The sequence below is a fragment of the Pimephales promelas genome, chromosome 5 (genome assembly GCF_988280905.1).
Source record: "Pimephales promelas chromosome 5, fPimPro1.hap1.1, whole genome shotgun sequence".
Taxonomy (NCBI): domain Eukaryota; kingdom Metazoa; phylum Chordata; class Actinopteri; order Cypriniformes; family Leuciscidae; genus Pimephales; species Pimephales promelas.
The window spans coordinates 5,659,890-5,680,102 of NC_142773.1; the positions used below are offsets into that span (position 1 = coordinate 5,659,890).

At 38.3% G+C, this 20,213-nt stretch overlaps 1 protein-coding gene and 1 pseudogene across 5 annotated transcripts; one reads left to right on the plus strand and one right to left on the minus strand.

Moving 5' to 3' along the window:
- LOC148981319 (uncharacterized) lies at positions 1–2,053 on the minus strand (annotated as a pseudogene).
- A 7,192-nt stretch (positions 2,054–9,245) lies between these two features.
- Positions 9,246–19,787, plus strand: LOC120470036 (uncharacterized). 5 transcript variants are annotated; one of them, XM_089130839.1, is made up of 17 exons: positions 9,246–9,469; positions 10,519–10,613; positions 10,779–10,829; positions 10,933–11,311; positions 11,730–11,906; positions 12,127–12,215; positions 13,289–13,358; positions 14,393–14,487; positions 14,636–14,686; positions 14,789–15,167; positions 15,297–15,473; positions 15,688–15,776; positions 16,631–16,920; positions 17,104–17,274; positions 17,364–17,458; positions 17,849–18,540; positions 18,747–19,787. In XM_089130839.1, exons 1-13 carry the CDS (start codon positions 9,379–9,381, stop codon positions 16,781–16,783), a joined length of 1,896 nt encoding a protein of 631 aa, XP_088986965.1. In that variant the 5' UTR covers positions 9,246–9,378; the 3' UTR covers positions 16,784–16,920; positions 17,104–17,274; positions 17,364–17,458; positions 17,849–18,540; positions 18,747–19,787. The 5 variants fall into 5 exon arrangements, with proteins under 5 accessions (XP_088986965.1, XP_088986964.1, XP_088986966.1 ...); XM_089130838.1 differs by having other exon boundaries at positions 17,126–17,274; XM_089130840.1 differs by having other exon boundaries at positions 17,126–17,274; positions 18,759–19,787.
- Positions 19,788–20,213: the final 426 nt, after the last annotated feature.

Here is a 20,213-nt window from a genome sequence, read left to right on the forward strand (position 1 = left end):
CTACAAATGGAGTAATGGCAGACCAGCAAAGTGCTCTTTGCATGGAAGAAGCACAAACTTGCGTAGCACATTTGTGGCTTGGGTGAAAAGGAGTTCATCCTTCAGTCCGGAAAGAAGGAAAATGTCTAGCTGTGATGATGGCAGGGGATAGACAAAAAGATCTGCCTTGTTCCTGAATGTGGAGTACACAATGAAAGTTTCTCCATGCTCCTCGACCACCAGGTTTTTCACTACGACAACATCCTTGTTTTTCAGCTGGACACAGTTATTCCCAGTGCACATCTGCACAGAGAAGTTACTGAACTGCATTTTTGCATATTGTGCTTCCACATTTAGACCATTTGGGACTGGGCCTTTGTCATGTGGTTTTTGCAGAATTTTCTCTGGATCTGACTGCATTGTTCACATAGCCTCTCTTTCTGACAGTCTTCTTGTGACTTGTTCCAAAGGCTTGTTTGGTTTCCTTATCATTCTTTTAATTTGCCCAAGGAAATTCTCAAAGGGAAAGCAAGAAATGTTGTCAAGGACACCGAATGTGTGTACGTCGTGAATCAAATGAGTCAAGCAATGCATGTTGTAAGTTATGGTTTCTTTCCCATACAAGCAGCTGCAGTGGTTCACAAACAAAACCATGAGGTTTCCAGCATAGTCTGCATAGTCAGCACACAAGGATGGACTGAGAAAGATGGTCATAGCAACTGCAAGCAGCATGAAGTTTTCATACATTGCCTTAGGAATATTTCCTTTTAAACAGACAGGTGCAGTGTACAAGAGAAATGTACGAAATTCAGTTGCCTTCCAGCGGTCTGACTCGAATAGAGATCTCGGTTTTCTGTTCACTTTTGATGGGAGTATGAGGCCGTAGCTCTGACAGTTGTGCAGAAACATTTCTGACAAACGTTGGGCCCAAACGAGTCTTCAGTGGCCCTTTCTGCCATAGAGATATTAGTTTACGTGTAACCCCCAAACATACAAGGTGCATGTAGTCAAGAGGAAATGATGTCACCAAACCAATGGACAGAGATTCTAAAGGTGTTTTCCCATTGTAGTTCGAGTCCTCAGAAAAAGACTCTACATGGTCATGGTTGGACCTCAGACAGGCTGTTGTTTCTGGGAACGTCATACGGTTACTGTAGTAAACTCCCTTTTGACTGCATTTGTCACATCCATAGTAACCATTGTGACCTTTAGAATTTCTGATAAAGGCCCTTGCTGGTGCGTCGCAAACAATGGCAGAGATCTGGACTTGAATATTTCTGCCTTCAAAAAAGAAACCTTCTTTTTCAAGATGTTGCATTTCCTTGACAAAGTCTTGTAAATAATCAAGACTGGCTGGTTTATTTTCCTCAAAAAACATCCCAATGACAAATGGTAACTTGTTTGTCTGGACCCCATCTTTGTTGTTTTCTACTAGGCCTAAAATAGGCCAGAACTGAGAGTTTGAGCTCTTGTATAGAGGAAGACCATCTATATTGACTTGCAGGGACAAGGACTCAGACCGCATTGGATGAACTAATGCTGTGAGTTGAGACAACAGACCATGTTCAATGCCAGCATGAAAATAAGTCCCCCCGGAGACCTCTTCCATTTCCACCGCTGATTTTGTTTTCAGCAAAGTCTGTGAATCTTTCGGAAGGCCTAATTCGGGTAATTTGGTGCTCAAAATCTTCAGTAGTTCAGTCAATGCTGAATGTGGAATTTGTTTCCTGACTTCCCAATCTGAAAGTAATGCTCTGATATCATCCTCCTCCTCTTCCTCCTCATCTATACTTTCCTCATTGATATCATCCTCCTCCTCGTCTATGCTTTCCTCATTGCTCTCCTCTGTGTTCCCAGCAAATCTCTCGCTAGCTCTTCCCTCACTACTGCTTAGTGTGTGATCATCCACTGACTCCACTCTATTGTTAGACTCTGCCACTTGCTCAAAATTGCCTATGTTGCAATTAAGTCTCTCAGTTCTTTCATCTGTTTCTATAGATGCTGACATCAGATTTAGCAAGTCTTGTTCAACTCCTCTTTTAATTTTTCTACGTTTACTCCAGTAACTGGACATGTTAATTGGAGATAAACACTTCTCAATAAATCTGCAATATAAATCAAAGGATAGCATCAACAACACTGGGATGTCATCCTCTTGTGGTGATTAAGCAGCTACCCTTCCTCCCTGCATATAAGGTAATCACATTTAAATTCATAATGATCTAATGACTGTAATACTAATCTAATCTTATCAAATTTTAATCCCAAATAATGAATTTTCTTTTTTCCATAGCCGTATTCATAAGCTGAGTAAAATGGTGTCAAGTCATAGGGTCTTTATTACCTTAATAGTTAATTTAAAAAAAAAAATGTAATGTAATGTATTTTGATTAATTAAAAGTTTTAAAGTTTCCTTGGTTAAATTTTCAATCTCAATTTTCTCACGATTTAAACATTGTTTGAAACATTTGGAAAATTGTGAGTTATCATCATAACTAAATATATAACACTAGCCTTGTGATTTTGGGATATTTGAATGCAAAAATCTTAGGTATTCCACCTTTAAATTGTACGCGAGTTATTTATTTTTATATTCATGCACTGAACCATGACGCCCGCAAGTACATGCATATTACAGAAAGCACCGGTGACTGTTTTAAGGGGAACATAGGAATTAAGTTGTGCAGGCTATGGCTTTTTAACGTCACCAAACCAACCCTACGTCAATCTGATCGACGATCGTACACCTCCAGTGATTTCCAAGCTCGGAATTGCTCACATGTGTAAAAACTCCTTACCAATACCAGATAATGGTACACATGAAAATACTGTATCTGAGGCATAATCATTGCTCAGTGCTTCCTTCGTCACTGCATACGGATCCACACGATTTATGAATGAAATGTTCGCATTGTACCTCTCTCGGTCTTGTTCTCTGATAAAACTTTGTAAACGCCTATGGTAAACACAGCGGTTTTGCCCTCAAAGATGGCGTCTCCGGGAGGTCACGTGACATTAATTCGCCTGTGGGAACTATCTATATTTAAACTGAAGGCAGGTAAATGAACATTAACAAGGACAGCTAACATAGGTCCAAATAAGGGAATCATCTCTAGCTGTTAAGACATGGCTGATGATTTAGAAAATCAAAATACTAAAGTGTCTTCCAAATATACTTACATGGATAAAGACACATAACTGTTGAAAGAGCTCTTAAAAGAGCTTTTGGGGTTTATTTTGCAGAGCAAAATGGAGAAAAAGAAGCATGACTGATAGATATTGCATATGTCTGGACAAATTAAAATAAAAATTTCATCAATGATTACCAACTAATTGATATGTTCTTAAAGGGATACTCCACCGTTTTTTCATATTATTCTATGTTATGCCCTTAACTAAGACGAGTTGATGCCTACCTCTGTCGTCTCAGTGCGTGCACTCGATCTCTCTGGCGCGCGAGACACTTTGATAGCACTTACCTAGCCCAGTTCATACCATATGTGCCAAGGAGAGAAGCGACCCAACACCTCCACGTTTTCCTTATTTAAATACAGTTACTCGAGCAGAGTAACTCGACCAAGACTGGTGCAACAAAATAAAATGTGGCGCTTATCTAAGGGTGTAAAGTGTATTACTATAACGTATGGTGGAATACCATAGCAAGTGCTTGGGAGCCCTTCGACTTGGCGCATATATATCTATGGACTCGGCGCAGTAATATGAGTGAGGATACTAGGAGAGGGAAAGGACTTTTCATGAGTGATGATATTAGATATAAATGCGCTGAGTCAAAGTGCTCACTTGCTGTGGTATTCCACCATACATTATAGTTATCCACTTTACACGCTTAGAAAAGCGTTTTATTTTGTGTCACCAGTCTTGGTCGAGTTACACTGCTCGTTACTGTGTTTAAATAGGGAAAACGTGGAGGTGTTCGGTCGCTTCTCTGCTTGAGAGGTCGAGTGCACGCACTGAGACGAGAGAGGTATGCATCAACTCGACTTAGTTAAGGGAATAACATAGTTTAAAATGGAAAAAATGGTGGAGTATCCCTTTAACACGGCAAATCAGAGATCCAGGATGTAGGTAGTTTAATAAAGAACCATCCCTTAAACTTCTTTATTAAAACATTATTGGTGACTAACATGATGTAGCTTTAATTGTTCAAACCAAAATACTGAGGTGTTGACTAAACATATACGTATGTGCATGACAAACATATTTTGCATAGCTAAAGACTAGGGGTGTAGCGATTTGAATACACGTATTTGTATTGAAACGTTGAGTATGAGGCTTTAGGTTTGGTTATCGGTATGCATTTTTAAACCAATCGATGCGCTGTTTTGTTTTATATGCTCCTAAGAAACGTCAAGTAAAACAATAATCATACTTCATGATGTTAGTTTTAATAAAAAATATAATTTAAAAAAATAAATCCTTGAATTTTTTCTGGAAAAAAATCTGTACAAATCAAAATGTAATTATTTATAATCAATCATTATTATGGCAATATATATATTTTTTGTCAATATGTCATGGCAAATCAGGCATACAGGATGACTGTTAGATTGATACTTACAACAACCAGATGGCAATCGACACTGAAAAAAAAAAGAGTAGATATTTATTTTCATGGCATTGTAATCAGAGCCTTGACTTTGGATTTATACCATCTCAAAATGCACAAGGATTAAAAGAATGCTGAGTGCATTGCATCTGATGAGACACCAGCAGACTAACAGATAGAGAAGAGCCTTCTCAAGTCTCGGAAGCCTGCAGCCGTACTTCAGTGAAGCCCCTTCCACACAGAGATTACGGAAAATACACGGATAAAATGACCCGGGATTTGAACTGGGTTCATGTGATTTTGGTTCACGCTTGTGCATTTTTTTCTCTGATTTGATCAGAAACGCTGCCAGACGATCCACGAGCTGTGTGAAAGGGGCTTGAGTGTGTTTCTTTTCCTCTGTTGTTTCCATTTTCTCCTCCTGTCCCATTTCTCACAGGTTGTTCTGCCCTGGACATGCCATCAGTGGAGGAGGAAACAGGGGAAAGGAAGCATGAGAGAGAAAGACAGATGAGAGAGAGACATAGCAGAGCATGTGTTGCCCACTCAGAGCTGTAGAAATTGTGTTTTCATAGCTTTTGATTTTGAATTATGTGTTTTATTGATCAAGTTTGAGTCATTGATGATGTTTTTCTCTCCATCATTTTTCTTACTTTTAGTTGGTGTGTTTGGTTTCTTTTTTATTGTTATAAACTGGTTAGGTAGTGTTCTAGTGTAGAAACTGAATAATCAAATGTAAAATAAATTATGTAAAATGTAAAAAAACTGTATAAATTAAATATTAATCATCATTTACAAAAGGCTATAAGTTATTTAGTCAAGAGGTGCGTACGGCTCTTCTCATTCAGCACTGCGGGGAAAATATAATTTCCAGGTTCTAATTTGGCCTCAGAAAACCCAACCCGATCTCATGACCAAGTCGTACGAATTCGACGAATGATTAAAAAGTGGCTAATTCGTAACAATTCATACGACCTCACTTGTACGAATTAATACGATTTTGCTAAATCGTACATATTTTACGAATTGGCCAATTCGTACGAATGACCTACCCCTGACCATGCCCCTAAACTTAACCATCACGTGGGTTTAGACAAATCGTACGAATTAGTACAAGTGAGGTTGTACGAATTAGTACGAATTAGACACTTTTTAATCATGCGTCGAATTCGTACGAATTGGTTGTGAGATAGTGTTGGAAAACCAGTAAAATATTTTTTTTTCATATTAATTTGTCAAATATTTTAAATGTTTAAAGAGGCAAAAAAAAAAAAATCAAATATCTGAAAATTCGTCGATATAGCCTATATATAGCCTATATATTTTTGCGCAGCATTTGGCATAGGCCTACAGTTCAAATGAACATTTTGGTTTTCAACTTTGCGTTTTACAAAATACAACAACCGTTCATTTTTCATTTTGCAATTAGGCCAACGAATTAAATAAGGGGAAACGAATGAACACAAAATAGACAGACAGTTTGGACATAATACGAGGCTGAGTTCTTTTTTAAAATTCATAAAAGATACAAGGAATAGCCTACTAGACAAAACCTCAAAGAAATGCCACAATCAAGACCTCGGATCAGAAATGAGGGGGAACTCTGTCTCTTTTGGCTAACACGCACGTAATAAATAAATAATAATCTAATGCGGTGGCTGTGATAGACTCCAACGTCCGTTGCCATTATTTTTGGAATGACTTATCGCGAAAGAAAAAAAAGATGTTTTAGTCGCATAACATCGTTAATGGAAACGCTGTCATTTCACAATATTTTTTTATTGACATTCAGAAAAAACGCAAAAGTTTTGTGCAAATATGTATTGACGCCACTTAACCGAGCAAAAAGGTTTCGGTTATGCAATTTTAAACGGTTAATCGGTTAACCGGTTAAACATGGACACTAATATAAAGTGAAATGTGCATCTTGCTTCAGATCATAACGTTCCATAACACCGATAAACTCCGCCTTTTACCTTGAGCACGCCTCTAGCACGAGGTATTCGACGGGCCAGAAATCCTGGCCGTTGGCCCCGAGGAAGCCCCGATCAAGCCCCGGAAGTGACAGTGGAAACGCGACTGGCCCTGGCACGCACTAGCACGGCCGGCCCTGGCCCGGCAGTGGAAACATGGCTATTGTAACTGTAAGGAGGCGGCCTACGAACTCCTGAGTGAGTCTTGAAACTGACTTCTGCTGATGAAATGGCAAACTATGTTCAGTAAACATTTCTTTAATTTTTTTATAATTCTGACTCCGGGTCTTCATTCTTCATATCTGGTTCTGGGTCCTTAAACTGTTAACGCGTAACAACACGAAACGAGCGGTTTGTGTGAGAAAATGAACAGTATTTATATCGTTTTTACCTCTTGTAACCACAGCCAAGTCCAAGTGATCTGAAGGCACGGGCGCTTCGGTCTGCACAAGCGCTGGAAGAGATCTCTTACGCGGTTGCGAAAAAAAATCAACGTTGTCTGTTGATAAATCGAAATCGTCTTCCATTGCAATTTCCTGTATATCTAAATATGTTTAGATCTTCACAGTAAAGGGTAACACAGAGTACTGGATGTGACTGTGATTACAAGAGGTAAGAATGATATAAATACTGTTCTTTTTCTCACACAAACCGTTCGTTGGTTTGACCTAAAAATATCAAAATTGAAAATACTGTGGAAACAAAGACACCTGCATCTTGGATGCCCTTGAAGTAAGCTAATACATATCAAAAATTCATTTCAAAGTGAACTATCCCTTTAATTAAGCATTTTGGGCATGAACATGTAAATAGTAAAACGATTGACATTGAAAAATGACACTGATTGATTACAATATTTAATCCAAATAAATAAATGTTTGTGTTTCCTACTGACGTTATCTGTTCTCACACATTTCAGCGTCGCAGTCATTAGTGTAGACGAACACTGACACCCTGTGGTGAAATAATGGCGTATTAACAGCAGCTTTCTCGGATTGGCTTGTTTTGGATTTGAACTTCATGTTCCGATGAGTTTTGAAAATTCTGCACACGGTAAACATCAGAATATCCCTTCTTATGTCAATAAAAAAATTCAAAATATAAAATCTTATTATAGACACTCATTTTAGTTGGCGTTTGTTCAACTCATTGACTGCAGTACATTGAAAGTAAACATAACCGAAAGTGGTATACATAGTTCCCACAGGCAAAAAAATTGTCACGTGACCTCCCCGGAGACGCCATCTTTGAGGGCAAAACCGCTGTGTTTACCATAGGCGTTTACAACGTTTTATCAGAGAATGTCGTTTTACAAACAAATATTTATGTCTGTTTATATTGTTATGCAAATCATGAAAAGACAAAGTGTAATAGATTATAAAGAGACTATTAAAACAAGACATAGAGAGGTACAATGCGAAAATGTCATTCATAAATGGTGTGTATCCTTATGCAACAAAAGAAGCACTGAGCACCGATTATGCAACTTTGCCTCAGATACAGTATTTTCATGTGTACAATTATCTGGTATTGGTGAGGAGTTTTTACACATGTGAGCATTTCCAAGCCTGGAAATCACTGGAAGTGTACGATCAGATTGACGTGGGGTTGGTTTGGTGACGTTTGCTCAAGTGCAATCAATGGAAAAGTAACTTAAGTCATCATAGCGAAGTAGCATGATGCTAATCTGTCTATTAAAAAGCCATAGCCTGCACAACTTAATTCCTATGTTCCCCAGTCACCGGTGATTTCTGTTATATGCATGTACTTGCGGGCGTCATGGTTCGGTGCATGAATATTAAAATAAATAACTCGCGTGCAATTTAATTAATGTAATGAGGAACTACATTATACGCGGGATCTTTAGGGACATAATCTGAGATTGCAATGCTGGAATGTGAGATCAAACAGTGGAAACAATGTTGTTTTGTATGTTTTTAATACCTCGTCATTTTGTTCATACAGGACATTATTCAAACTGCAATGTGTTAACTTAAATTTATTTACACTCGCAATAAAACACAACATTGTGCTTTTGTCAAACAAATTCTTGCGTGTTTTGAGTGAGTTTCTTTCCTGTTTATGCTCGCCAGCCATAATCTCCGTCGTTGTTCGGACAAAAGCTTAGTCTTCTCACATCCATATGGAGTCTAATGACGGGTATAGTGTAAAATCCCGATTTAACTGAACCTCCGGCACGATTTTATCATCCATTGACTCAGCAGGAGATGACCATTTTCACTTTATAGCACGAAACTCATTTCACTTCGTTCAACTCGTATTGCTTCTTCTTATGTTTTGCCCTAAGCAATGGCGCCGGGTCGGCAAATGCCCGTATGTTGTGACGTCATGTGGGAACTATGTATTGTTTCCACACGGAAGATCGTGAAGTTCAGTGCTAGCGGTCCATTATATTTTGCGTAATCTAGGATTTAAATAAATTTTCCACTTTTCCTGATATGTCACCAAATTATCTTAACACATTTTGAATGGTTGTTCTCTTAATAATCCTGTCAAACACTAAATTATTCTGACTTTAAATAAAAAAAAAATTGTTATAAAATAATACTAGAAATATTGCTTTTTTTATTATGAAGTGAAAGGACAAGGTGAGATGTTTTATGTAGAAACATTAGAATAGAAAACAATACATTTTCCCTGCTGTGAACAATGTAGGCAATGAGAAGAGTTCAGCTTCAGTCTCACGCGCATTCGAAAATGACGTCATAAAAGAAGTTGAGCGTTGTCATGGTTCTTTGTGTTGTGTTTGTGTTAGTTCAGCCTTGTGAAACAAACACATACAGTCAGTCTTCGTTGTTTGTTTTGCAGTTTATTTGATAAAGTTACCCAACTGTTATCATGGCACAGAACAAGAGAAAGCCCCTCGCTCAGTGTGACTGCCCATCAACATCCAGAACTGACGCACCGAGAAATGAGAGAAGTGCTGAGGGTAAGTTAATCAAATGACCAAAATCCATCAACACGACCACGCATTATACCATAATTAAACTTAATTTTTTTCTTTTAATTCCAAGACATGTCTTAAATATTAGGGGTGGGGGAAATCGATACAGCATAGTAACGTTAGGCCTATCGCGATATTTTCTGAGGCAATACTGTAAAATTATCTGTTTTACTTTACGATTTTCTTCATTGGTTTCTCTATTTTTCACTGCTTGAGAACATAGGTTGAATCCGAAATCGCCCCCTAAACAATCACTCACTAAGTTAGGCTTATTCCCTAATTAGTCCACTGTTCGCTTGAAGGAGTGAATGAAAACGAGTGAGTGAATCCGGACAGCCGTTGAGCGTCGTGGGCTAGTTAGCTACACGTTAATGAAGTCCAATGTAGGACAGAGACGCGATCTGACACGCGTCCCATTTTCTCACAAATGTTCATTTAAGACTTTATTTAAATCATTTTAGACAGCTCTTATGAGGACATTTGACAAACGGACGTTTTGGCATAATTTGTGTGTAATGATGTGCTCAAGCCCGAACACCGGTAACACCGACTATCTAGCAATCCTGGAGCTCAACATTCATGTGAGAGGTCTCCTATTCAGAGAATAATTAGCAGCTACGTCCTGTCCTGTGTCCTGAATGTTCAAGAACAAGTTTTTGCACTTCAGTTGAAGATAATGTTTACAGAATTAAATGTGACATTTAATTGAAATGAGTTGAGCAGTCTTATTTTGCTTATTTTTTGTGATGTCTTTGAATAACATGGGGAACATGAATCACAATATATTGCTTGTATGACAATATATATTGAGAATCCCAATAATATTGAATTGTGGCCCAAATATCACGATATCAAATCGTCACATAGTTGCCAATTCCCACCCCTATTAAATATCTAAACAAGTTTTGTAAAAAAACAAAACAAAACTACAATTGTACAATACAATTTGGTTTACTGCCATATCTCAAATATTACTCTCCCTGCTGTCCATGCTTGGCATTTCTTGTGAACTATAACCATTAATCTTTTAACAGACGACATTCTAAGCCGGTTTAAAATCGGCAGAATGCTTGGTGAGGGAGGATTCGGCAAGGTTTATAAAGGGAAGCGCTTGGAGGATGGTCTTGAGGTATAGTCACTTCTTACATTTATCAATTTAGCAAATTCTTTTTTTTCGTCTCACTATCCATTTCAAGTTCTTTTAGAGTATGTTATGTTCACTAGGCTATGTGGTGCAATTTACATGTTTGTAAATGTAATTGTAATGGGGTAAATGTTTTGTTTTGTTGATTAGGTGGCAGTGAAATATGTCAAAAAGTCAAAGAGCATGGAATACGTCAGAATTGTAAGTTTGATCATGAAAACAAAATTTTTCCAAAACTGGACAAACATTTTTTATTCTAAAATCTTTATAAAAATCCTCCAACCAACAATGATCTTTCTTCCAGCCTGGTCATCCTACACCCGTCCCATTAGAGGTCGGCCTGTTAAAATATGTTAATAGGGACCCCAAAGTTAAAGAGATCATTGAACTGCTGGACTGGCAGGACCAGCCTGACGGATATATCATGGTCTTGGAGCGTCCCCCACACTGCGAAGATGTGTTTAATTTTTGGGATAATCACAAACGCATTCTCTGTGAGGAAACGGCACGGACTATCATGGCGCAGGCAACAACGGCTGCTCAGACGTGCTGTGACCGAAGAGTTTTCCACAGCGACATCAAGTTACAAAACCTGCTGATCAACAAAAAAACACTTGAGGTCAAACTGATTGACTTCGGGTGCGGGAGATTCCTGAAAGAGTCCGCCTATTACGACTTCCGTGGTATGTATTATGAATCAAGGTTTGAAAAGAGTTTTTATTTTTTAAATTTAGATGAATATGTTCTCACTAAATATGTCGCCTCACGCCTGGTTTGGCCATGGATTGATCTCACTTTTAAAACTCCAGAATTGTGAATAAAAACAACTAAATTATTAATTTACTCTAATGGATACAGAATGTGTTGATACACGGGGCAACTTTTTTGAGCAATGTTGCAGAGCGATGTTCCTTGGGCGCTTTCTCATTGAGAATGGCCAACAAATTTCTATCTGGATACTTTAGATCGGTCATGGGCCCAGTATCTCACCTGGTTTCCTGTTAACGGCAACATTGCTCAATAAGTTGCCCCATGTATCGTCACCTAGAGAAAACATGCTATGGGATTTCAAACTTAACCATCAGACAAATCTCTTTCTAGGCACAAGAAGGTACTGTCCACCTGAGTTCCACACAAGGGGCAAGTACCACGCTAAACCAGCTACTGTGTGGTCTCTGGGAGTGCTCTTATTCGTAATGTTGTTTGGACGCTATCCAGAACCCGAAGACCATCTGATGATTAATGATGACATGTGGTCTGAGTGTCGCTTGTCAAAAGGTAAAATTGCATTCATTATAAAAAAGATGATCAATTATAATTTCAAATCACCAAAATAGAACAAATGAAACAAAGAAGTAACAGTAACACCAAAACCAGAAAGCTTCATAAAATATGGCTGTTACCAATTCCAGTTTTTTTTAACCATACAGTATAACGTAGTCTAATCTCACAGCTTAATAGAAAGACAGCAGGTGTAAAGTTTAAGGTCTCTTCACAGATTGCCGCGACCTGATTCGACGCCTCCTGCGGGAAAACCCAAGAGAGCGGATTGGTTTGGAGGAAATCATTTCCCATAAATGGTTTAAGGTAATGACCCTAATAAGCTAGAAATGAATTTGGATTTACAGGTGGAACTCGAAAAATTAGAATATCATGCAAAAGTTAATTTATTTCAGTAATTCAACTTAAAAGGTCAAACTAATATATTATAGAGAGACTCATAACAAGCAGAGTGTGACATTTCAAGCCTTTATTTGTTATAATTGTGATGATTATGGCGTACAGCTATGAAAACCTTTTCACAATATTCTAACTGAATTTGGGGTTTCATCCATAATCATCACAATTATAACAAATAAAGGCTTGAAATGTCTCACTTTGCGTGTTATGAGTCTCTATGGCCTCGTTTACACTGCATGGTTCAAGTGACCCAAATCCGATTTTTTCCTCTCATGTGGCACAGATCGGATATGACCTGTGAACGTGTAAGCAGGAAAAAACGCATGGATTCCGATTTTCTCAGATCAGATTCAGGCCTCATTCATATGTGGTAATAAATCGGATATGAATCGGATACGTGCATTTACGTGTGCCATGTAAGCAGACAAATCGGATATTCCCCAGGAAATGCGAGACGTACGTCATTAAAAAGTGCGCGATTATAGGCGCGATGGAAGAAAGGATACACACAGTGGAGCAATGCGGAGGTTTCATGTCGTTTGAGTGTTTTGGGCGATGAGTGCAGGCAAAAATGCAGGGTTGTTACAGAAATAAATCTGTATTTGAAGACATTTCACGAGATAAATGAGGCATCGTTTTAAGTGCTCGCTACAGTGCCTCTCCTCTTATTCTCCGGCGTACGAGACCAATGTTTTGATGACTTTTCAAAATATTGTGGAAAGAAAAACACTGGATAATTTTATTCGCATCTGCATCCATTGAAATTTGTGCTGTTTTGCTTAATTTCCCGGGTCAGAACGTCTGCATTTGGTAGTTTCAGCACTGCATAGTGTAAATGCAAAAATCGGATATGGGTCACTTTTAAAAGATGATGTAAGCGGGTTGTCAATAAAATCAGATATAGTCAGAAAATCGGATTTGGGCATCAAGACCTGCAATTTAAATGCAGCCTATAACAAATTATTTTTACCCTCGCTCAGGTGTGCGACTCCCCCTCAACATCCAGAACCGACGCAGCTACTGCACCGAGAAATGAGAAAAGTGCTAAGGGTAAATCAAATGACCATTACAAATCCATCCACACCAACACCCATTATAACATAATTAAAGGGTTAGTTCACCCAAAAATGAAAATTCTGTCAGTATTTACTCACCCTCATGTTGTTCCAACCCCGTAAGACCTTTGTTCATCTTCGGAACACAAATTAAGATATTTAAGATATTAAGATCGCTCCTGCATACAGTCCATTGGCTTCTTGAGGGACTGGCTCTTGCTGTCCTCGAAAAGTCATTAAAGACATCGTTAAAATAGTCCAAGTGACTACAGGGGCTCAATCTTAAGTTTATCAAACGACGAGAACACTTTTGTGCGCAAAAAAAACAACAAAAATAACGACTTTATTTCAACTATTCGTTTATTTCTCCCTCTGCGCGAGTCAGGTTACTAGTTTAATAGCGTAAGCTTCTGTTATTGTACGTCACACGCATCACACACACATGACCAGCGTCGGCCAATAGTGAGCCTACGTGTGACGTAGCTCTACGCAATCACACCACGTTAACTGACTTACAGGCTCATGGAGAAGGAAGTGAATAGTTGAAATAAAGTCGTTATTTTTGTTGTTTTTTTTTGCGCACAAAAGTGTTCTCGTCGTTTGATAAACTTAAGATTGAGCCCCTGTAGTCACTTGGACTATTTTAACGATGTCTTTAATGACTTTTCGAGGACAGCAAGAGCCAGTCCCTCAAGAAGCCTATGGACTGTATGCAGGAGTGATCTTAATATCTTAAATATCTTAATTTGTGTTCCGAAGATGAACGAAGGTCTTACGGGGTTGGAACAACATGAGGGTGAGTAAATACTGACAAAATTTTCATTTTTGGGTGAACTAACCCTTTAAGCTTAAGTTTTTTCTTTTAATTCCAAGACATGTCTTAAATATCTAAACAAGTTTTTTTTTTTTAAAAAAAAGAAACTACTATTGTACAATTCAATTGGGTTTACTGCCATATCTCAAATATTACTCTCACTGCTGTCAATGTTTGACATTTCATGTCAACTATAACCATTAATCTTTTAACAGACGACATTCTGAGCCGGTTTAAAATCGGCGAAATCCTTGGTTTTGGAGAATTCTGCAAGGTTTATGAAGGGAAGCGCTTGGCGGATGGTCTTGAGGTATAGTCATTTCTTACATTTATCAATTTAGCAAATTCTTTTTCGTCTCACTATCCATTTCAAGTTCTTTTAGTGTATCCTATGTTCACTAGGCTATGTGGTGCAATTTACATGTTTGTAAATGTAATTGTAATGTTTTGTTGATCAGGTGGCAGTGAAAATTGTCAAAAAGTCAAAGAACATGGAATACATCAAAATTGTAAGTTTGATCATGAAAACAACATTTTTCCAAAACTGGACAAACATTTTTTAATCTAAAATCTTATTAAAATCCTCTAATCAACAATGATCTTTCTTCCAGCCTGGTCATCCTACACCCGTCCCATTAGAGGTCGGCCTGTTAAAATATGTTAATAGGGACCCCAAAGTTAAAGAGATCATTGAACTGCTGGACTGGCAGGACCAGCCTGACCAATATATCATGGTCTTGGAGCGTCCCCCAGACTGCGAAGATGTGTTTGTTTTTTGGGATAATCGCAAACGCATTCTCTGTGAGGAAACGGCACGGACTATCATGGCGCAGGCAACAACGGCTGCTCAGACGTGCTGTGACCGAGGAGTTTTCCACGGCGACATCAAGTTACAAAACCTGCTGATCAACAAAAAAACACGTGAGGTCAAACTGATTGACTTCAGGTGCGGGAGATTCATGAAAGAGTCCGCCTATGATGACTTCCGTGGTATGTATCGGCATGTTGTTATGTTGTTGTTAACGGCAACATTGCTCAATAAGTTGCCCCGTGTATCAGCACCTTGAGAAAACATGCTATGGGATTTCAAGCTTAACCAACAGACAAATCTCTTTCTAGGCACAAGAAGGTACTGTCCACCTGAGTTCGACAGATTGCAAAGGTACCACGGTAAACCAGCTACTGTGTGGTCTCTGGGAGTGCTCTTATTCCACATGTTGTGTGGACGCTTACCAGAACCCAAAGACCATCTGAGGATTAAGAATAACACCTGGTCTATGTTTCACTTGTCCAACGGTAAAATTGCATTCATTATAAAAAAGATGATCAATTATAATTTCAAATCACCAAAATAGAACAAATGAAACAAAGAAGTAACAGTAACACCAAAACCAGAAAGCTTCAAAAAATATGGCTGTTACCAATTCCAATTAACCATACAGTATAACGTAGTCTAATCTCACAGCTTAATAGAAAGACAGCAGGTGTAAAGTTTAAGGTCACTTCACAGATTGCCGCGACCTGATTCGACGCCTCCTGCGGGAAAACCCAAGTGAGCGGATTGGTTTGGAGGAAATCATTTCCCATAAATGGTTTAAGGTAATGACCCTAATAAGCTAGAAATGAATTTGGATTCACAGGTGGAACTCGAAAAATTAGAATATCATGCAAAAGTTAATTTATTTCAGTAATTCAACTTAAAAGGTCAAACTAATATATGATTATGTATATATGATATGATATATATATGATATGATAAGAGAGACTCATAACATGCAGAGTGTGATATTTCTAGCCTTTATTTGTTATAATTGTGATGATTATGGCGTACAGCTATGAAAACCTTTTCACAATATTCTAACTGAATTTGGGGTTTCATCCATAATCATCACAATTACAACAAATAAAGGCTTGAAATGTCTCACTTTGCGTGTTATGAGTCTCTATAACATATTAGTTTCACCTTTTAAGTTGAATTACGTAAATAAATGAACTTTTGCACAATGTTCTAATTTTTCGAGTTTCACCTGTATATTAATATTTGGAAGACACTTTTTTTTGTCTATTTGTTTGATATGTTCTTAGTTTATTGTGAAACAGGAAAAGTCAAGGTCAAATCTCTTATATGTGTAATGTATGTTTATCATCAACCTGTTAGAAAGGGAAGCGATAGTCAGGAGAGACAGAAGAGGAGGAGTAGGTCGGAGCAGCAGCTGAGGTCAGGGTCAGAAAGTGGACGATCAGACCACTGCAGCCACTAGCGAGAGAAGTTTTCTGTTTATTAGAGCTCTGTACATCATTTTCAGAAAGATTAATGCAATCCCATATATACCTGGAAAACTGGCATGCCACCTGCCAATTATATAATCCAAGAAAGTGAAAACGTGTATCTCTGTTACTTTGAATAATGGTCGAAAGTGTTTTCTTCTCCAATTATTTTTTCCCCAAAACAGTTGCTGTCAAAACCCAAATTTAATGGAGTGGAGAAGATCAAAACATGGACATACATGGCTGCTACGGGACTGAATGTGACCCCTGGACCAGATTATGCACAGGTACTCTGTTTCTCTGTCCAGGTCATATCCAGATTGATCCGACGCGGCTGAAAAGCATCAACCATTTGAGGAAAATGAGATGCCGATGAGAAAGAGGACAAGGATGGGAAGTTTTGTGAAGCTGCCGTCTCTTCATTATCGCAGCTCAGACCAGACCACTGCACCGATAAATGAGAGAAGTGCTGAGGGTAAATCAAATGACCATTACAAATCCATGTGTTATATTTTAACAAAAGAATCACCATAATGGGTATGAAGTGTGTAATTTTTATGTATTTCACACAGAACAGTTAGATATTGAGCTGACACTTTTTTTTTTCCAAAGCATCATTTATTTGAAACGTGCTTTTGTGTGATATTCCCTGCTTTAGATCAAAATTCTCTAAAGGACAGTGCCTGTGCTCTAGAGGATCATGGTCTTCAGGAACCTCTATCCAGTGGTCTTGAAGTCGTTCCTCCTGTAGATCCGCAGGTTCAAACCCCTTCAGCTCCAGTCCACCACAGTCCAGCACCAGATCACAGAGCGGACGTAACAACTCAGGGTGAGTTTACTGCCATATCTCAAATATTACTCTCCCTGCTGACCATGCTTGACATTTCATGTCAAATATAACCATTAATCTTTTAACAGACGGCATTCTGAGCCGGTTTAAAATCGGCAAAATGCTTGGTGTGGGAGGATTCGGCAAGGTTTATGAAGGGAAGCGCTTGGAGGATGATCTTGATGTATAGTCATTTCTTACATTTAGCAAATTTTTTTGCCTCACTATCCATTTCAAGTCCTTTTATTGTATATAATGTTCACTATGTGGTGCAATTTACATGTTGTAATTGTAATGAGCTAAATGTTTTGTTGATCAGGTGGCAGTGAAATATGTCAAAAAGTCAAAGAACATGAAAACAACATTTTTCCAAAACTGGACAAAAATTTGTATTCTAAAATCTTATAAAAATCCTCTAATCAACAATGATCTTTCTTCCAGCCTGGTCATCCTACACCCGTCCCATTAGAGGTCGGCCTGTTGTTAATAGGGGCCTCAAAGTTAAAGAGATCATTGAACTGCTGGACTGGCAATTATTTTTTCCCTAAAAATTTGACTATTTTTTTCTCAACAGTTGCTGTCAAAACCCAAATTTAATGGAGTAGAGAAGATCAAAACATGCCTGCTACGGGACTGAATGTGACCCCTGGACTGGATTACGCACAGGTACTCTGTTTCTCTGTCCAGGTCGTATCCAGATTGAGTCGATGCGGCTGAAAAGCATCAACCATTTGAGAAAAAATGAGATGCCGATGAGAAAGAGGACAAGGACGGGAAGTTTTGTGAAGCTGCCGTCTCTTCATTAGGGACTTTAAGCACCAGCTGCTGATAGAACGGCGACGGCAGCCGGAAATAAACAGTTAACTGCCGTAGTTAAAGAGCGCAAAAATCACTAAGCAACAGTAAAGAGGACGGCATAGGGAAAAATTAAATCATCAGACAAAATACAAAAAGAAAGTGGTTTTAAAAAGAAAGAGAAGGGTTGATTTTAGCACTTAATGATATACAGAAACGATTTCAATGCCACATAACCTAAAACATAACATTAACTGTCTTAATCTGTCACGTAGTAACTACTACGGCAAATCAGCTGTTCTCCCGTAGTAGACGGTTACAGTAGAACGTCAAGAAGTAGCAGTTAATGTCGCGCATGCGCAATAGAACGCCAGAATGCCGTTGCCGTTCCACCAGAGGCTGTTGCTTAAAGTCCCTATTATCGCAGCTCAGACCAGACCACTGCACCGATAAATGAGAGAAGTGCTGAGGGTAAATCAAATGACCATCCACACCACCACCCATTATACCATAATTAAACTTAAGTTTTTCCTTTTAAGTCCAAGACATGTCTTAAAAAATGTAAAAAAAAAACTACAACTGTTACAATAATCATGTTACAATCAATGCTACAATAATCGTTACATCATAAGAAGAATGGCATCTATGCTAATTTTAGTGTCTTTGTTTATCCCGAGGTTTTCCCGCAGCCTGCCGGATCCAGGCCGTATCCAGATCTGGCGATGACCTTAGCCTGGACACGATGACAATGCAGTGCTAAAGTGCCAACTAGCCTCTCTCTATGGAGGATCCCTTTCACACTCTACAGATTAAGCGATGTGAATTCGTTTCACGATTCGAAAATCTGTATCAAATTTATAGACAAGAAGTTTGTTCAGGCATGAGGGAATTTAAAAACCGGAATATTAAAAATATATTCAAACGCACATAACTATAGAATCAATTCTTAATGCGCATGTGAACGTCATCAGGAGGGCTGTTACTACCAATTTATCACAGGTTCGCGTTTAAAGTCTATTTAAAAACATTCATATACATTTTTACGTGACAGTTACTGTAAATTTGGCCTCTAGTTCATAAACGCCAGAGGAGAACTGGCCCCCGACTGAGCCTGGGTTCTCCCAAGGTTTTTTTTCCTCCATCGGGTCACCTGATGGAGTTTTTCAGTTCCTTGCCACTGTCGCCTTTGGCTTGCTCAGTTGGGGATATTCAAATCAATTATACTACAGGGCTGTTGAACGCTTGATTCTGATTGGTTGAGAACATTCAATAGGTGTGCAATTATTTTCACGGCTAAAGTAGTTTCAGGCAAGTTTGAACCGCATTAGAGTTGCATATCACTGCGCGTAGTTAACGGAAAATAGGATACAATATAACAAGAGAAGACATGCAGCCCCATGCGCTTGATCTGCAATTTTAACTTCTAACTTCACAATCAATTGACACATACAGTTTAATTTTAATAAATAAAGTATAGTCCTATCTATAATAGGCTAAATAGAAAATTAAACTGAATAAGCTATATAAATAAATTAATAGTCCTGCTGCACGGATTTTTGTAATTTTTCCAGATAATATAACAAATAAATAATTATTGATTGGCTTACTTGTAAAAAAGTGCTTTGTGTGTTTCATTTATTGGGTTATCTACTGTCAATTATAGAAAACAATAATGAACAAATTAATTAAAACGAAGTTAATAAATAATAATATTGACACACTTGCTTTTCTGTCTCATTATTTCAACGTCTCTCTCTCTCTCTCTCTCTCTAATAACTGCATTAATTTGTTCCTTCATCTGAATTAGTACAAATGTGTTAAACCTCCATAAGGTGTCTTTCCGGTACTGTTCAAGATTCAGTTTTAAATTAACGGGGCTATAGACCCCTTTTGCGCCGACGTCACAGTTATGTCACGGCGCTAGCTGGAGGCAAAACAAAGTGAAAACTGGAAGCGGCCAATGCAAAACAGCACAGATTCGGCTACATAATAAGTAGCTTAAATAATTGTTACTATTATTAAATGTCATCTTGTGGTGTTGTCTGGTGCAAGAATTGATGAAAAAATGAATATGCTGTATCTGGAACTTTTATTTCTAGAAAATATTCACATCATTTAAATCGCACTGTAATGTCACTCTTTAC